Source organism: Lissotriton vulgaris, chromosome 7 (genome assembly GCF_964263255.1).
Source record: "Lissotriton vulgaris chromosome 7, aLisVul1.2, whole genome shotgun sequence".
Classification (NCBI taxonomy): domain Eukaryota; kingdom Metazoa; phylum Chordata; class Amphibia; order Caudata; family Salamandridae; genus Lissotriton; species Lissotriton vulgaris.
In genome coordinates, this window is record NC_141695.1 from 545,001,908 (window position 1) to 545,021,095 (window position 19,188).

Here is a 19,188-nt window from a genome sequence, read left to right on the forward strand (position 1 = left end):
CTCTCCCAGGACACCTGTGCCACAGCTCTCCAAGGACACCTGTGCCACAGCTCTCCAAGGACACCTGTGCCACAGCTCTCCAAAGACACCTGTGCCACAGCTCTCCCAGGACACCTGTGCCACAGCTCTCCCAGGACACCTGTGCCACAGCTCTCCAAGGACACCTGTGCCACAGCTCTCCCAGGACACCTGTGCCACAGCTCTCCAAGGACACCTGTGCCACAGCTCTCCAAGGACACCTGTACCACAGCTCTCCAAGGACACCTGTGCAACAGCTCGCCAAGGACACCAGTGCCACAGCTCTCCAAGGACACCTGTGCCACAGCTCTCCCAGGACACCTGTGCAACAGCTCGCCAAGGACACCTGTGCCACAGCTCTCCAAAGACACCTGTGCCCAGCTCTCCCAGGACACCTGTGCCACAGCTCTCCAAAGACACCTGTGCCACAGCTCTCCCAGGACACCTGTGCCACAGCTCTCCCAGGACACCTGTGCCACAGCTCTCCAAGGAAACCTGTGCCACAGCTCTCCCAGGACACCTGTGCCACAGCTCTCCAAGGACACCTGTGCCACAGCTCTCCAAGGACACCTGTGCCACAGCTCTCCAAAGACACCTGTGCCACAGCTCTCCCAGGACACCTGTGCCACAGCTCTCCCAGGACACCTGTGCCACAGCTCTCCCAGGACACCTGTGCCACAGCTCTCCAAAGACACCTGTGCCCAGCTCTCCCAGGACACCTGTGCCACAGCTCTCCAAAGACACCTGTGCCACAGCTCTCCCAGGACACCTGTGCCACAGCTCTCCCAGGACACCTGTGCCACAGCTCTCCCAGGACACCTGTGCCACAGCTCTCCCAGGACACCTGTGCCACAGCTCTCCCAGGACACCTGTGCCACAGCTCTCCCGCCCCAGCCATCATGCAAACAAATGATGGTGTCATGTTCAGTGGGTAGGTTTACGAGGTATCAGGCTCGTGGCACCAGTAACTGGGCTGCTCCATGCTTCCCTGGGGCGAAGCAGGGGCCCCGTACTCCCCTTGCGGTGCAGAGGGCCCCAGGCTCCTGACCTTGTCTGAGCATAAGGAGGAACCCTCCACGTACTTCGCGGAGGGGGGGGTTTGTTCCTCGGGTTTTCGTTCCGCCCCTGACTGTTGCCATCTCCATCTGTACAATGCATTTCCCTCCGTGTGTATCACTGGTATTGACAAAGTAGACGGCTTACTTCACTTCTAGAAGAACAAGCCCTCGGTATAGCAAGACAGACAGTACGGTGTTTTTTTTCATTCACTTTCCTTTACCACCGCGCTCTCCGGACCGGTACATTTAAACATTTACTCGCTCGTCTGCCTTTGAATTGCTCTTACAAGTGCCTCGGTGAGAGCCCGACCAGACACGCAGCCCGCCCTCCCGCCCGCCCGCTTCATGTCTGCATACAAAACACTTCTGCATGTTTTGACAATACTCACCTCCCCGGCTATCGTTTTTATCAGCAGTACTGTGGGCTCATAACCTTCACAATGTGAGTAAAACCTGCCACAGCAGAATGGGGACAAACAGAAGCAAACAAAATATCAATATCACAAACTGTTTTTGTCAGAAAGTAAAGTAGAACTACTTAAGAACTTCCAACATACTACACAATGCTCTTCACAAATCTATTTGCAGACGTCTCTGCCTCCGCATCACTTATGTTTTCTGCGCTGGGATCTCCACACATGTAGGAATACATGGTTGTAGTAAATGTGGGAGAGACGAGAGGGGGAGGCTGGAAAATGGATATTTAATATTAAATGAGAGGGGGTTAACAGAATTGAAGGAGGGGTAAGGAGGGGTTTGGGGACAGACATGAATACAAACACCCACCTAAAAATTAGGCAGACCACTACTACTCATAAGCTGCACTTCAAATGTTACTGCAGATCTAAGATCACAAAACACCTGTTAATGTACTCCAGACCCACCATTCGAAAGCAGTCGAATTGCCCCAGCATGGCAGCATCAGTTATTCAATGCCAAGCATATTCTTAAGCCTTTTTAACAGAGAACTACTTTCCAGGTATAGTACACATGAGCACATGAAGCACAACGGTAATGAACACAGCACAGTGTAAAGAATTTAGGATCCAATGTACAAAGCCCAACTGGCAAAATAGAATATACAATTTGTACACCAATTATTTTGCAAAGGTGTAAGCACTTTGCAATGTAACTTATATATGAATAGATTACAATGCGAAATGCCCATTTAGAGGGGGTCGCAAAACAACCTGCCTAATGAACATTAATTAGGCAGGTCATAAATTGTGAACCCCTGAGATTTTTGAGATGGTGGCTTTCAAGCGACTGCAGACCATAACCCATTATTTTGCTTTCCCAAATGGGGAACTTTTTTTTAAGCAGTCCATGTCCATTACAAAGACTAGTGATGATTCAAACAAATATATATATATAACACCCTCTTAGAGCAGTCTGTAGTTTTTCAATGGTTTTCCACAATGGCGTTTACAAACTATTGACACAATCTACAGGGACTCCAAAATAGGAGGGGTACACCCTTTTCATGCCCTCTCCTACCTCTCCTATTTGCGATTTGTAATAGGCTGCAAAACCCCCTTTGGCGAGTCAGAACCCCTTTTCTGACAAATAATTGGACCTTTGTAATTAGCAAAATACACTTTTGTGGCCACAAAGCCTGCTTGTTTGCAATTGGTGGACTTGTGATTGAGTCGATCACAGATGCAACATCTAACAGATTTAAGACTATGAAGGAGGGGTGGCAATACGTTTTACAGAGTTTGAGTCTCATGGTGTGGAACTGGATTAAGAATGAAGGGGCAGAATGTTGCAGTCAAAAACCATGCTATTCAAAAAGTCAGAGGATTTCTGGAGCAAAATGTGTTTGCACTAAACCTATTTTGTGAGTTGGAAGACCATTTCAGACCCACAAACTGAGTTTACCAACCAATTCTGAATCACAATTAGGAAGGGGGGGGGGCATCTCTTCCTAATTGTAGTCCAGACTGGTGTCCATTAATAATTTGTCACTGCAAACTGTTAATACATACCAGTCTGAACCACAATGAGGAGCTGATGCCCCTTCCTGATTGTGATTCAGAATTGGTTTGTAAACCCATTTTGAGAGTCACAAAACAATGATAAGTTAGCGACTCCACAAAAGCGGTAGCAAATACGCAAAGAAAAAGCCGTGTCTCTTGGACAGCTTCCCCTTTGGAAATTGTGGCTGTTGACCTCGCGTGGAGCAGGCAGTGGTGTAAAGGCGTTTTGTAAGGCAGTACCTGTTCCTTTAATGAACCTTGTCTGATTAAAAAAAATATTTTCCTGTTTAGAAAGGCAAACACTTGGATGGTGGTCTGCTGTTCCTTGCAGGACACCATCCGTGTGTTTGTAGCCCATCACAGCAGGTCACAAGTAGTAACTTTTCTAGTTAATATTCATTGGGCAAATTATTCTGCAACCTACTATAACTGGACATTTTGCTACGCAACCCATTAGTACACAGATCACATTGCAAAATTGAAGATTGGTTACAAAATGTCAGTAGACAATTTCCAACCACTTTTTTGTCCGCTTGTCTCATACATCTGGCCCTAAGAGATGGGGGACAACGTGTGATGGTGGAACAGATGTACTTCTGAGGTTTAGAGGACCAGCATTCACCAGTTGGCACACTGAGCAAGGTAGCAGCAGCCAGCCTCAAGAGCCTGGCTCCAAACATAAGTGGCTGTAGGACATATTAATTAAGGCAGATGGGTATTAGTTTAAGATGATCAGCGGATCACAATGAAATTTACTTTCTTCTAATCAAGGAAAGTGAGAAGAAAATGGGGTGTCCTGACAAACTTTCACTAGCAATGTCAATCATTATCATTAAGGTTACATGGAGTGTTAGTCACCTTATCTAATAAAGGATCACTCTAAATAATATCCAGGTATTTGCCCCATAATTTACAAATGCCAAGGTTACTTTGCCCAACTATCAATCCATCCAAGTGTTCCCCCCTAAGGTAATGTCAAGCTACTTTCAACCACTGCTCAAACACAATAAGATCCCGGAGCTTTCAGGAGCAGCTCACGCAGGGTCGCATTATTTTCCCCATTCCCCATATTCGAGCAGCCACTTGCTGGACCTTTACCTCTGCAGGCTATAGCCGTGGTCGGCGGTGGAGTACAGGAGGACAGGCGGCAACAGCGCGAACCGGTCAGGTATCCAGGACCAGATGATGCGCATCTCCTGTGCTGTGACGATTGAGGAGCTGAAGCTCAGCATATCCACTGACAGGTGAGCGGGTTGCCTGTGTGAGAGGGGGGAGAAGACGAGATCACTGGAAATTATAGGTTTAGAAACTGGGTAGAAGGTGGTTGTCATCTCTGAGCCTTGGACAATGTACAGCAGCCTCCTGCTCGTGTCCACTCACGGAGTGACTGGCCCAATAAAGGAGTGTAAGTGAACAGAGTTCAGTCTGGATGGAAAGGGTCAGTATAGACTGAGATCTCTACACAGTGGTGTGCGGGTGTTAGTGCACGAGTGGATCTCACCTGTGGGTTCATTGATGCAGGAGCGAGATAAGCCTAATATCAATGACAAAAGTTTTTACCCTGTACCTGAAATAAACATGTTAAGTAAGATACACCACCATATGCAATGCCGGTCACAGGTCAAAAGACTGTTGTTTGTTCAGTGGCACTCCAGGAACACTTCCAGTAAGCTGGCCTGCAAACCCAGTGCCCGTATACAGCATGCAACCCTAAGTGATTGGTGATGACAGTAGGTACAGCACTAGGGACTGCGTTTCATGGCAAGCAGAACAAAAACGACAGAGCTACAAACAAACAACCCTAGGTGGAAAGAGTTAAAATGAGTAAGGGTGAAAGGATGTGGAGTAGATAGTAAAGCTGGCAAGCCCACAGTATATCTACTGTAAGACTGCTGGTAGGGTTCCTGTAAGTTCAATGGAGGCAAAAAGCATGGACAACAGCAACATCGTTTTTATTAGTTGAATGTGTTTCAGTTTGAGTGATTGCATTTGGACCAAAATACTACATGTTGACTTGTACTACTTGTTTTTACTTAAAGGGAGTAAGCATTTCAAATTTTATGAGAGCAAGATGGATTACAGTAGCCCTCTAACGTCACAGTTTATAAGCAATAGTTATGCAATGTCTCTAGAGGGACGACCATCCCCAAACAGATGGGTCAATCCTGAGTAGGATGGAGTCCTTCCAACATCGGGCACTGTTCAGAGCTTGACGGACCATTCTTCTAAGCCACCCTATACAGACTGAGGTTGATTGGCTCTCCAATTATAGATGGGTGGAAAATAAAGTATGTCTGAGACGACAGTCATTAGGAATAACGTTCAATTACTAAGAAAGTATGGAGGTTGCAACCAATGGGTACCAAGTTCAGCTAAAGGAGGGCGTATCACCACCAGGTGTTCCTACAAATTATCGTCAGCATCATTCAACAAGGGATTCAATCAGGTTTAGCACCAAATTCTCATTTCCTTTACACGTAAAAAGTATTGAGTTACTCTGATATCAGTTAATCTCAGACCTTTATCTAAATTAGTGAAATTACTCAACTACACAACAATTCGGGAGGACGGCAGGTTCTCTTACTGCTGCAAAAACAACCAGCGCTTCCCTGAGCCCCTGAAGCTTTTCCAATATGTCCAGGTGCACGATGGTTACTGTGCTGCCTCTTCCTTTAGACCTGCTCTGAAGTAGTGTAGATCATGTCTCTCATCCACACATGCTGGACAGAGGATCTAAATTGTGGTCAGGAATTATCCACTCCCCATCCCTTGCCCAGGATCACTCTGTACTGAATTGATGGCTTCTGAAGTCTGTCTGGTGGCTGTGATTCAGGTAGAGCAAAGCACACCCACAAACCCTTTCTTTCATTCAATTCCTTGAATTTTTCAGAGTGTTTCAAATCGACTGTTTCCACTCAACCACACACTTGATCTCCTTTACAATCACAAACAAAACTCTCAAATGTGCCTAGTTTAACCCTAACTAACGCTCTTTAATTCTCTTGGTGTTCATCACTCTTAAAGCCAAACCCCCTACATGTTGCTTTTCCCCAAGGCTTAGTACTGGGTGCTCTCCTCTCTCACCTCCTCTGGAGTCATTATTTTCCTTTTCAGTTTCTCATATCCTCCAAACACGAACAATAGCAAGGTCACTGTGCCTCTGGAATATTTACTTTCCCGCTGCCTCGGCCATATTCAACTTCCCTCTTCCACTATATTGTGCCCCTGGCAGGTTTACTCAAAGCGGACAAAAAACAAAGGGGTTCAATTGACATTTAACACTAGTTGACTCACTTCTACAGTGGACAGATTCCCACTGCTCAACTCTCTCTTCTCAAAAAGGGAGGTGATCTCCCCTTTATCAGTAGTTACAACTTTCCTTTGGGCCACACTTTTTGTTGCATACCTTGAGGTGGCAAACAATCACATGGCAGTAGAAATACAGAGCTGACAGGGTCACCACAGTGGGGATACTGGTAGATTAATGGTGGATTAGTTCAATGGGTATCCTAGGAGCTTGGAGCAAAGGACGAGTCTTGGGAAGTCGGCAGCCACAGATTGTTTCAGCTGGCATAGTACTTGATGGATCCCTGGTGGTGGGAGGGAACCAGCTCAAAGGATAGACAAAACAAAAATAAGTAGCTTGGGTGCACAAAGTTTCAGTGATCTTAGGTGGAGATGTCAACACTAGTTCAGGTGCTCAAGGTGTACATGTGTGAGATGCTGACTTCAAAAGCAAACTGGTATTTTAAACTTGGTGGAGGCCTTGCTGTACAGATTGCTTGACCTAGCATATAGTGGATCATGGACCCTTTTCCACTTGCTTTGCCCCTGATATGGAAGAAGTGGCTTGCTGACCATTGCTGGTGGCCAGGAGCCCGAGAGTGGATTGCTTACCTTGAGTACTGTCTGGTAGATAATGTCTCGTGCTGGGAAAGGATCTCAGATATTGAAGAGGGGAACAATTAAAAAGAGGGACTAGTGAAGCAGGGGGGGACAAGCTTTGCTGTATGGGTCCAATAAAGCCAGAATCTAATCTTTCCTTGTGTCACTTAGTTATTTATAACACCCAGGTTGCCGCAAATCCAAAGTCTCACCTTGGTCTTCTGGTCATCTCCCGAATAGGCAGATTGCACAATGAGCTTCGGGAATAGAACTGCACAGTTTTTAACACCGCCCTCTGTTGTGCACAGGTCTAAAAGGAGCCTAGTTCTCTCAGCCCCTCCAGGTGACGTCCTCTGGCCTAGGAGATGTCATGGGTGTAGCCTGTAGTATGGTCATACCAAAACAAGCCAGTTGTGGCGCATAGATGCAACCCAGATTTTCAGGGAAATCTCAGTGTTTCCTCTGTAGGTCTGTCTTTCTATGAACATACCTGTGCTGCACTTGATTTAAGCATTGAGGTGTCCCACTAGCTTTGCGTTCTGCTAAAGGTTTCAAGGCTCTACCCCCATATCTGGAGTAACATAATTTCATGAGAACATTCGTGCTTAGTATTTTATTGGTCTAGTGGAGACTAGACTATGTCCGATTACAATGTGAGCGTCCCAAGAGTTTGTTTTCGGTTCACCCGCAGGCTTTTGCACGTCGGACTGGAATGCGAGTTTGAACTGGGATCAAGTAAAGTTTGAACATTTTCCCATCACATGATGCAATAAGACTACTTGCACGAGAAAGACAAACTTTTAGCATGACCCCTCAGAGGGTGCATTAAGTATGTTTCTTAAGGTGTGGGTTTCCGGCGACCAGTTCACTTACACAGCACTTCTTCAGCGTCACAAAACAAAAGGGAAAACATGTTTCTTTGTGTCTCGAACCATGACACTTCACTTTCCTTTTCTCCCGAAAAAATACTTCACCTGGTCTTTGTGATTAATGCAAACATTATCTGTCCATGGTGTACACAACTGAGAGATGGTACGACAGGACCACCCAGGCCTTTAAGGTTGTCACATTAAGGATGTAACAAGAGACTGGCTAACCTGGCCCTACTCATAGCAAAGTGCATCCCCACTTGAAGTCCAAAGTTCCACCTTCCCTGGCTTCATGGAACCAGGATGTTCTCAGGTGGGCTGGCACCAAGAGCAATGTGCTGCATAGAGAATAGGCCAGGGGACTCTGCCAGCACCCCTTAGCAGAGAATTGACACTCACTTCAGAAAGACCTGAAAACAACTCTATCCGAGAGATCTCTCCCAAGAAGAACGCGCTATGCACCACATAAGATCAATGCACCCTTCTATTTGTATCCCCCAAGATCTGAGACAGTTACCCTTCTGCTTGACAGTGGTGACCTATTTTCCCACGTCGCCCTGTTCTCCTCACAGTCTTAATAATTTGTAGCTCTTTCTACCTTGTGATCGCACCCCTCACCTCCTCCCCCCGCCAAGTTCAACATTAAACTGTTTATTTTCAGGGCAACAGAGTAGTTCCTGATTGGGACGAGTTAAAGAAAGGCCATAATGTTAATCGCTTCGTAAATGTTATTAGCATAACTGAGTGCCACAATCTATCATGTTTCCGTCCCCTAGTAAAAAAATACCCCCTGTACACACAATCTGCAACCCACAGCAGAATATATTAAATGTGAATTGCAATGTACAAAACTAACAAAATGCAAATAACGTTGACTTTAAAAAATGAACTAAGCAGTAAGAACCTTGTTAGGAATTTTAATACGTCAACCATGCCTCCATCCAACCTGACAGAAGCTTCCAGCAAAAATAGTCTGGTCTGTCTCTGGGCCTCATGCCACTGCTGGGTCTGATAAACTGCCACCATAACCAGCCCGCATGCATATTCAAATGGGAGATGTGTATCAAAATCAGCCTGACAAACATATAAAAAACCTCGTCACTTGATAGTATTGATGTTATGTGATGTATACTTGTAAAGCATACTATCACCTGCAAGGGTATCCTGACATAGAACAGGTGTCCTTCGAATACCGGTGCACACATAATGGAAGAGTCAGAGGGGGTTTTACCTCTGGTGGGTATTAAGGTCCATGTAGGGAGGGGATGTTGCTTTGTGAGTCCGACTCCCTTGTTGAAACAACTCGAGCTTTCCACTTCAAGCATTTTAGAACGATGGCTGGTCGATTGGACCAATCATCGATGGGTTTGCTATTTTCTGCCTTGTTAAAAGATGTCCCCCAGGGATCGAGTTTCTTCCTTTATAAATTCGGGGACCCAACATTTTTCAAAAAAGTAAGGTTGAAGATTTTGGGGCCAGCTTTGAAAAATAGGGTATTTGTGAAGAATAAACTGAACATCCCTTATTATGCGTCACAGGCCCCGATATGGGATTCTCCCGGACTTCCTGCATGCCTAAATGACCTTTTATCGCTACCATTAAAACAGGCTGGGTTGGAATACTGGGGGGATCTGCAGGAAGATGGACAGCTCTTAAGCTGGGACATGCTCTCCAATCTAACAAGGGGGACCTTGACCAGGTTTAAATATTATCAACTATCAGGGTGGTGGGCAATGAGACCCGTAAGATCCGCGGATAATAATCCCCCTAATCCCAAATTTGATGCAGTAACGAGAGGGGGCAAGTGGAAGAGTCAAATAGCTTTTTGGTATTCAGCACTGTTAGAGGGTGAGGAGGTGTCAGAGGCTGAAATTAGAAAAATATGGAGCAAATATGGAGCAACGCTATAAATCTGGCTAGTGGGTCCTTTATGGAGTTTTGGCATGACTCTTTCAGAGTGTTAAACGCTGTAATTAAGCCAGCAGCTCTGAAAAGAAACCATCTGTTCACAATGTATAGGGTTTATATAACACCTAAGAAACTGGCTAAATACTCTAACATAGATTATGACTGCCCGAGGTGCGGTCATCTGAAAGCAGATGACGTACATATGTTCGCTGATTGTCCCGAATTGGAGGAATATTGGAGTAAGATACGGGAATTCTTGGAAGATGTCCTCCCAATGCCCATATCAGTTTCAACGTTCACTATAATCTCAGGGCTTATCAAGACTTATCAGGTAGACGATCTCCCCACGAAATTTGTTTTTTACATCATTTTGCTGGCAAGGCGAGAGATCTGTAAGGCGTGGAAGGACCCAACTCCCCCTACCTTTGCTAATTGTTTACGGCAGATCATGATAACAAGTAAATCAGATATGGCATGTGAGCCCTTGAGTGAGACTAATGTCTGGGAGGCCTTGGTGGCATGGCGATTTCGGTGATTGGTTTTCCAATGATTTGTCTGGAGCCCTGCTGGTTCCCTGGACTCCTAAGTAGCATGGGCGCCCAAAGATCGGCGAAAAAAAAGGAGTATGGAGGGAGAGGTAGTGGCTACTTGAGGATGCAGGCGTACCAATTTGCTATTGGCCGTAAACAACGAGGGCCGGTACAGAACGACCAATGGTGCATGAAGGTGCCAGCTTTCTATCAAAGTTCAATTCGTGATATATGAGGATTACCAAAAAAAATTTGAAAAAAAAAAAAAGAAACAACTCGAGGATCCTCCTTGACCGCTTGTGCTATCTAGTATGGATTCTCCCACCGCTGCCATGCTGACTCCAGTCAGCCTTTCGCCTTTGCCGGTTACCACTACCTGTTCCGTTATTTCTTGGAACATATCAGGGTTACATACTAAGTTACAGAACCCAGTCTTGGTCGAATCTATTGGGAATACTGATATCTTATGTCTGCAGGAAACTTGGGCAATCGACCCACTCCACATAAATAGTTTTAAGACCTTTCACACCCAGGCAGTGAAGGGTGTGGGGAAAGGACCAAAGGGTGGTATCTGCACTTATATTTCTAACAGGTTGACTCTAAACAAAATACATTTTTATACAGGGGAATGTTATTACCATCTAATTGAACTAACATTAAATGCAACCCACCGCGTTATATTGATACATTTCTGTAACAATGTTCCCCGTGATTGTCTTGGATTAGTGGTTAAGAATCTAAATGAGGCACTGAAGGCCATATGCATTAGGAATGCTAAAGATACAATGGTAATGCTGGTGGGGGACTTTACCTGTGCTTTGTGTAACTATGTGAATAATAGAATGTGTGGTTTGCCCAATGAAGAAGAGAACAGTGCCCATTTTTGACACACAAGGGTGGGGTATTTGTTTAATGAGCTTATTTTTACAACAGATCTTGGTTATGTTAATGATTTACTGGCCACCCCATTCTGTATGCCACACATTTTCAATGGGCGAGGGTTCGCAACCACCATTGATTTTATAGTAGTCTCACGCACCCATGCACATATGGTCCTCTCCTTTAGGGTAGGGGACATTAGTCTAAGTCAGGGGTCTCCAAACCGGTCCTGGACGCCCGGATCCATGCCAGATTTTTAATATAACTACATGTATCTCAATGGGGATATCCAAAAAATCTGGCATGGATCCGGCACTCCAGGACCGGTTTGGAGACCCCTAGTCTAAGTGATCACTTCCCCCTTTGTCTACTGCTCAGGTTACCTACTCACAGACCCAAGAAGTCTAACTTGCCTACTCAAGTGTTGGGGAACATTGTACTGAATAAAACAAATGGCTACACCTTAAGGTTGGCGAACATAGACCCTGATTTACTGACCAAAAAAGTGATATTGAATTGTAAGTCTGCATTTGACATATGTTTGAGTGATTCAGCGTCTGACGCTGGTATTGTGAACTCCTTTAATGATATCTAAGGAGGTTAAGAACTTGGTGACGGCTGAGCATCGTAACCAATCAAAAACTTCTGAGTGGTTCAATAAGAAATGCACAAAACTGCATAGGCAGCCCAGATCCCCAACCAAAATAAGACAGGCTAAAGCGGAATATAGAGGGGCTATTAAAGAGAGGAAGCATACATTAGGAAATGAAGCTTGGGAGGCCCTTCATTGTGCGGCCCAGCTGAAAGATAGTACCGCATTCTGGAAGGTCCTGAGGACTCCCTTTCTCTCTCCCAGTAATGGCCCCTCTGTTGAGATAGCAATTTCAGTAGAAACCTGGATTAGCCACTTTTCTGGGGTATACAGTGATCAAGGAAACCTGGAGTGGCAAATGACTGATACCTTGACAAATAATAGTGATCGGGTTGAGCTGTAAAATACATTAGTAGAGGTGAATAGGGCACTGACATGCAGCTTGGGTGGCAAAGCCCCAGTACCCAATGGGGTTCCAGTTGATATGTTCAAATGTAATTTTCCTTTATAGGTGCCCTTTTTAACTCAAGTTATCAATGCCAGAATTAAGTCAACTTTTCCTAAGACCTGGGCACAATCAACAGTTATTCCAATCTTTTAAAAGGCGGATTGCCAGTATCCAGGGTGCTATAGACCGATCTCCCTTTTGGACTCCATGGTTAGAGTAGTAGGGTGGGTTATCCTTGAGCACCTACAAGATTGGGCAGAAGACATCCAGATGTTATCAGACTTACAGTATGGCTTTCGTTCCAGGCTTGGCACAATAGAACAGAGTCTGAATTTGTCCATCTTGGTAGGTAAGTATACCAGAGTAAAAAAAAGGTGTCTTTTGCTGGGTTTCATGGACCTTACCGCGGCCTTTGATTCTGTAAGACACACCAGGCAGTGGGAGGTCCTTGAGGCAGTAGGGTTTGATCCCCAAATTATAGTTTTTCTAAGATGGTTGTGCAGCGGAGCTGCCGCAAGTGTCCGGTATGGTTTGGGGGGAATGCACCCAGGCCTTTCCCATTGGGAGAGGAGTCAGACAAGGCTGTGTGCTGGCCCCTTTTCTGTTTAATCTTTACATCGACGGACTAGGAGAAGTGCTACTTTTAAAGGGCAAAGACTTTCCCAAAGCTGGAGGCCGGCCCAGACTTGCACTCCTTTATGATGATGATGCTGTGCTAATGGCACGCACGCAAAACGGCCTCCAGAGAGCCTTCGATAGTTTCAGCGATTTTATGAAGGATTTAGGTCTTAATACTAACATCTGTAAGACTTATGTCATGAGATGCAGACAAGGGACTCAGAGGACACAAGAAATTTTTGTAGACGGAAAGAAGGTAGCTTCAACTAGAAGTTTCTCCTACCTAGGTATTTTATTCAATCAGCATGATTTATGGGTTCAAACCATCTCTGCTAAAAAATTGACATTTACTAGATCAATATCAGCCCTAGTAACTTTTGCCAAAAAATTAGGCAGGAAACCGTCCCTAGAACTCCTGCAAATATATAAAGGTAAATGTATTACAATGACAACCTATGGGGCAGGGGTGTGGGGTTTTGCAAACAACATTCCACTGCAAACGGTTGAAAACCCTTTTCTAAGGTATATTCTTTCTGTACCTCTTCGTATGTCTGCCATGAGGAGCTGGGTCTCCATTATATTGTTGATCTTATAAAATTAGAGCCAATACTCTTGTGGCACAGAGGTTGGTGTAAAGATCAGACTAAGTTAAACAGGGAAGTCCTGCAAGATATCCTGCGGTTGGAGGGGTCTTTAATTATACCTTGGACTAGATTTGTCAAGGACTTCATGAATAATCTGGGTCATCCAGAATATTTTTCAAACCCAACCTCCATGTTGGAGATTCCTAGAAAGTCTTTAAAAAAAGAGGGCCTCCATTTACTGGATTCCATCAGAATGTCAGGGTAAATCTCAAAAACTAGTGTGAGGCAACATCATTTGTTACGTACAATCCTGGGGATGGAGCCTTACCTATCTTTTGTGCCCGGAGAGTTTGACAGATTTTTTTTAACTAGGTTTAAATTGGGAAATTTACATAGATCAGTGTCATTACCGAAAATAAATTATTGGTCCCACGATTTGTTACTGTGACCCTGTGACAAAATCTCTGAACAATCAACTATGCACTTAGTCTTGTTCTGCAAACTCTACACTGAGATAAGGAAAGTCTGGATTATTCCATATTTTTTAAAACCAGGGGCTTAGGCAGTGTCACCCAGCCATGTTTTTACTTCAGCTATTGGAAATTGAACGTATTGCGTGGAGGTTAGAAATGTTTTTAAGAAGGTGTTTCATCGCAGGAAATGTTGTATAATTTCTGAGCTGTAATTGGAGGACCCTGTATAGGATGAGCTGAGTGTTATCGTTATATTGTTGTAAATATATTATGAAATGATAATGGTTTTTTATGTGCTTTTATGCCTGTCTTAAAAAACAGCAGAATAAAGCTCTATTTGACTTTGACTTTGAACAGGTGTGTGTGTCTAGTCGACCCTATGGTAGGTTGGGTAACTGAAAAGCAGGGTCTTCAGCTTTTTGCAGGATTTGAGAATGGGGGGGGGGGCTCTGATGTGGAGTGAGAGGCCATTCCACACTTTAGAAGTGATTTAAGAGAACACCCATCCTCCTGATCTGGTTCTGTGTATGCGTGGGATGTGTTTGAGTATGAGTCCAGCAGAGGGGAAGTGTCTGGGTGGTTGGTGGAAAGAGATATGACTGTTTAAGTAGGTGGGGCCTGAGTTCTGTAGTGCCTTGAATCTGTTTGTGAGGAGTTTTAATTGAGTGTGTTTGTGTATCAGGAGCCAGTGTAGATCCCAAAGGTGTGGTGTGAGTTCTGTTTGGAAGATTGACGATGAGTCTGGCTGCTGAGTTCTGGATGGTTTGTAGTCTTCTAGCATTGCTTGGTGATTCCGGCATAGAGGATGTTCCCATAGTCTAATTTGTTGGTGACTGGAGCTTGAGTGACAGTTTTCCTAGTGTTGCGTGGTAGCCCTTTGAAGATCTTCCTCAACATCTTCAGGTTGTGGAAGCATGATGCAGTGACAGAGTTGACTTGTGTGGTAGTGTCCAGTTTGCTGATGATGATTATTCCGAGGTTCCTGGCATGGGTTCTGTGTGCGGGTCTGAGTTCGTCCCGCCACCAGTTGAAATCCAATGGGGAGGTGTTCTTGCCAAAGATCCCTACTTCTACCCTGTGGGTCTTGAGCTTGAGACATTTGTCTTTCATCTCATTAGCGACTTCGAACATGCAAGCTGTAACTTGTTTCTGGTGCTGGGGGTCTTTTTGAGAGGGAGAGTATGAGTTGTTTGTAGTTCAGAATGAAGAGGATATTGATGTTTGTGCGCTGATGATGTTGTGAGGAAGGATCATGTATGCATTGAAGAGGGTGGGGCTGTGTGATGAACCTTGAGGCACTCCACAGTTGAATTTGTGGGCTTCCAAGGAATAAGGTGTCAGGTGTACAGCTTGTGTTCTCTCACAACTCAAAGCAGAAACTTGGAGTTGAAAGGCACAGTTTTACTATCACATGCAGCACAACACACAAAGTTGAGTACAGATATATAGTTCTGCAGAACATTACCTCTGTCTGAAGACTTCCATAACATATTGGCATCAGCCTGTTTAATAGACATGGGCCAGGAAATACAACTCCTTTAAACCTCCTAACTCCAGTTCAATTCCATATTGACAGACCTTAAAAGAGGATGTAGGCACTCCAATCCAAATGGAGAAAGTAAAAAATAAAAGCTATTGATGAGATAAGAAAAGGAGGAGTACTTGGCACAGTCAATTCTATCGACGTAGCTTTTTGTCGAATTGAAAACAGTTTTTTACATGTAAGAATCAGCAGAAAGGTTTCAGACCATTCGTGATTTTACTTGTCCTAGACACACAGTAAAACAAGCATTTACAATGCAATAGGTCTTGCAATTATGAGTTTTTGAGCTAATGGCATTGTAAATGGCAATGCCTTTTAGAATATTAAATGGCATTATCATTTACAATACCAATAGTCCACATTTTTGCAAAAGCAGCGCCTATTGTATTGCAGAGCACGGTGTCCGTGAAGGGGGCGCCGGGCTCAGTATTAAAGTTTTAAATAAAAAAGGAAACAGAGCACAGTGTCCCTGAAGCGGGAACTGCGCTCAACATCAAAGTTTCGAATTTCTTTTTTAAATGAGCGCCGTTTTCCCTAAAACGGGCGCCGCACTTAGTATTAACTTAAAAAAAATTGAACCGAGCGCGGTGTCCCCGAAGCGGGTGCCACACTCAGTATTAAAGTTAAAAAAAAACTGAGCAGTGTGTCCCTGAAGCAGGCGCCGAGCTCAACATCAAAGTTAGAAAGTTTTTTTCTAACTGAGCAGTGTCCCTAATGCAGGTCCCGTACTCAGCACGCTAGTTAGAGCGGCATAGCACTCTATAAGAAAAGTGGCCACCATTATCCTGTATGGGTGCGCGGCAAATACTAAAAGCAGCCGCCGTTATCCCCATCAGTGCCAATAAACGAAATAGTGCTCACCAATTTATAATGCAGATCGTGTAACAAGCCAAGTATAAAGTCCAGTTGTTATGGGAGGTAACAAATGCAGACAAGGCGGTACCAAGGATGGACTGATTTACGAATCAGAAGCCAGCATTTACGTCACAAGCCAATGACAGGTATGGGCGGAGAGTGGGCGGGGCTTCCAGTACATACTCCAATACAGGATGCCTCGCAGAGTGAGCAGCACATGCGTGCTGTTGCTAAGGCTCAACCTAAAAACAGAAATGAAGAATTACAGATTCTATTCTGTGTGAAAGGATTTAAAGATCACAAAATGAGGACAGCAAAGAGAATAGTCTGATCAGTATTCAGACTATTTCATTTAATAATGAAGGATGCCAGCCTCACATTCTATAAATTAGTTGCATTGCTACTCGGGTGGCTTCTCATAAGGCATACATTATAGCATCATGCATCCCTAAGAAAGTCACTTGGTTTCTTAAGATTGGGGTGGGCCCAAAGTCACTGAAAAATTCTGTACTATATCCTTTTATGGAGAAAAAAACGATTTAGACTCAGAAAATGTATACATATTTTTAGCCCATCCTAGGCATGCCCAAGATATCACAAATCTTTTTTTAAAGCTGTAATGGTGCAACAAGAACATATCTAAAGTACAACAAATGCACAGACAGCCATCAATCATGTTTCTGATCTCAACATGGAGCACAGACCATATTGGCATCCTTATTTTGTGATGTATTTGTGGCTGTAGATGAACGGAGAACACCTCTTTTCCATTTTACAGTTGTCTGCAGCATTTGGTACAATACAATCTGAATTCTTTCTGTATTAGAGTTGGAGGTAGTGACCTCTGAACCAGCGCTTAGTTTGTGCCAGTAACTCCTTTATAATATTCCAATGGGCTTTAAATGACTGCCCTGGCTAACAGAGGAGAAACAAACTGCATTCAAATTACTCCCCCTGATCTATAAATGCACTCATGGGCTAGCTGGAGCATTCCGTGGAAGAGAAGATAGCCCTATATTTCCCTGTAAGGACATTAGGGTCAGGCACAGCTCACTTTTGATGGAAAGAGGATCAAAGAATTGCGATCGTCCGTGTCAAAAAGTAGCAATCCTTCCTATTAGGGGTCATAGCTTCATGAAGGCAGGTTAGAATCACTTGTTTGTTAAGGAGGAGGAGTGTTGCCCCACTGCTTTTCAGCAGTGCAAAAAATGAAAAATTAAATGATAATCAAACAATGTTATTATCATTTATTTTTCATTGTGAGCCAGGTTAGGGCGGGGCGGGGCGGGATGGGCTGTCAAAGCAGGGGGAGGAGGAAATATGTGCACTTAAGTGTACATGACTGTTTGGCCGGCTGTCTTGGGCCAGCAAACCGTCATGCACACTTGTCATGTTCTCCACCTGGCTGTATTTCACAGCCTGCGTGGAGAACATGCACAGGCTCCCACTCCCTGTCTGAGCGCTTATCCAGTACGCTCAGACTGTTAGGTGCACGCGCACGCACCTCGGTCTCATGGAGTGCACAGTGTAATGTGTGAAACGCACACATGCAGCTGAGGACCTTTTGTACCGCCACTTTTAAAATGTGTGTGGCGCAAAAAACGGTCACTTCCTTCTGCAGTAGTCGGAGGTAGAGATCACCCAAAGTTTGTCAGCAAGTGGCTCCTGCTGCATTTCTTTTGTTTAAAAGGGTGCGGATGTGGGGCAGATTATGTGCCTTTTTAAAAGTAATCATGTTAATCGCAGTGCCTGTCATAAGCTACACTTAACATAAGTATTTACAAAGGCACACAATCTGCCCCGCAGCAGTGCCCTATTAACAAATGAAAGGCTTCAAGTCTACCAGCACGACATGTGCTTTCAGGTGATTCTGAAAGCTCACGTTGTGCTTATAGACTTGCTGCATTTCTTTTGTTAATAGAGCGTGGCACACGTAAATATTCGTAAATATTTGCTTTATTTGTTGATTAATAAAAATCATTTCAAACAGAGATAAAACAGTATGTAAAAAATACAGATTTACACTGAGAATTTTTAGCAGCATTAATAGAGGGCAGCAATAAATAAGATGCATTTGTGCAAAGTTGCTATAAGACAATTCCCAAACCTTATCGCAAAAATTTATACAACGCTTTATCTTTAGTCTTAAAATTGATCAATCCTGTAACAGTTATAATGTCAAGTTTGTGCATAACTTACTAAAAGTAGATTTTAAAAACACATTTTTCATTTTCATTACCATTTTGCATTAACAGCATATTACTGAACTAACTATTAGAATCGGTTTTGACTAGTAGGTTTTTTTCGGCTATAAAGATGAACTTTACAAATTGGGAGATCAGGCGAGGTGTTAACCCAATGAGGCAAGTAATAATGGCGTGTCGACATGTTCTGACCCCCAATTCGTTAAAAATACATCTTAACAGAGTCTTCCGCTCTTCTAGAAAATGGGGGCATGTAGTCACAATATGTATTAAAGTTTCATCATAGGAACTACATAACCTACAAAGGTTAGAGGACCAGTTTTTTTCCCATTTAGGTATTCCGTCCTTAGATGGGAATCTCCCAAACGGCAATAACATACATTTCTCCCGTAAGAATGATTTTAGGTGGGTCAACAAGTATGATTGGGGTTCTAATTTAATAAATGAGTTGGTAATTGACCAAGAATTATGCTTTATTTTGAGCTCATCTTTATCTAAAACAATTGATTATAGGTTGGCTGATCTATTTAATGTTTGTTTAAAAACAGATTTGCTCCTCCCCTCTTCTTCAAATGTTGGGAAATCAAAATTAATAAAACTCTTGCTTAAAAAGGATCTCCAGCTGCTAGCATGCTCGTACCTCGTTATCTCCTGCCAACATTGGTTGGCAAGGGTATCTTGTTCAGAGCGATATAATGAATATAGCATTTTTAAGAAGGCAGATTGTCGTACCAGAGATTGCCTT

General features: G+C 44.0%; 1 protein-coding gene across 1 annotated transcript in view; it reads right to left on the reverse strand.

Annotated features, from left to right (window-relative positions):
* LOC147702009 (TBC1 domain family member 24-like) overlaps window positions 1-19,188 on the reverse strand; it is a 141,681-nt gene that overhangs the window by 37,533 nt on the left and 84,960 nt on the right. Inside the window, exons 3-4 of the mRNA XM_086930624.1 lie at window positions 4,154-4,312; window positions 1,466-1,529 (exon numbers count right to left, since the gene is read on the reverse strand). Coding sequence (XP_086786750.1) covers window positions 1,466-1,529; window positions 4,154-4,312 — 223 coding nt within the window. The remainder of the gene's footprint in view (window positions 1-1,465; window positions 1,530-4,153; window positions 4,313-19,188) is intronic.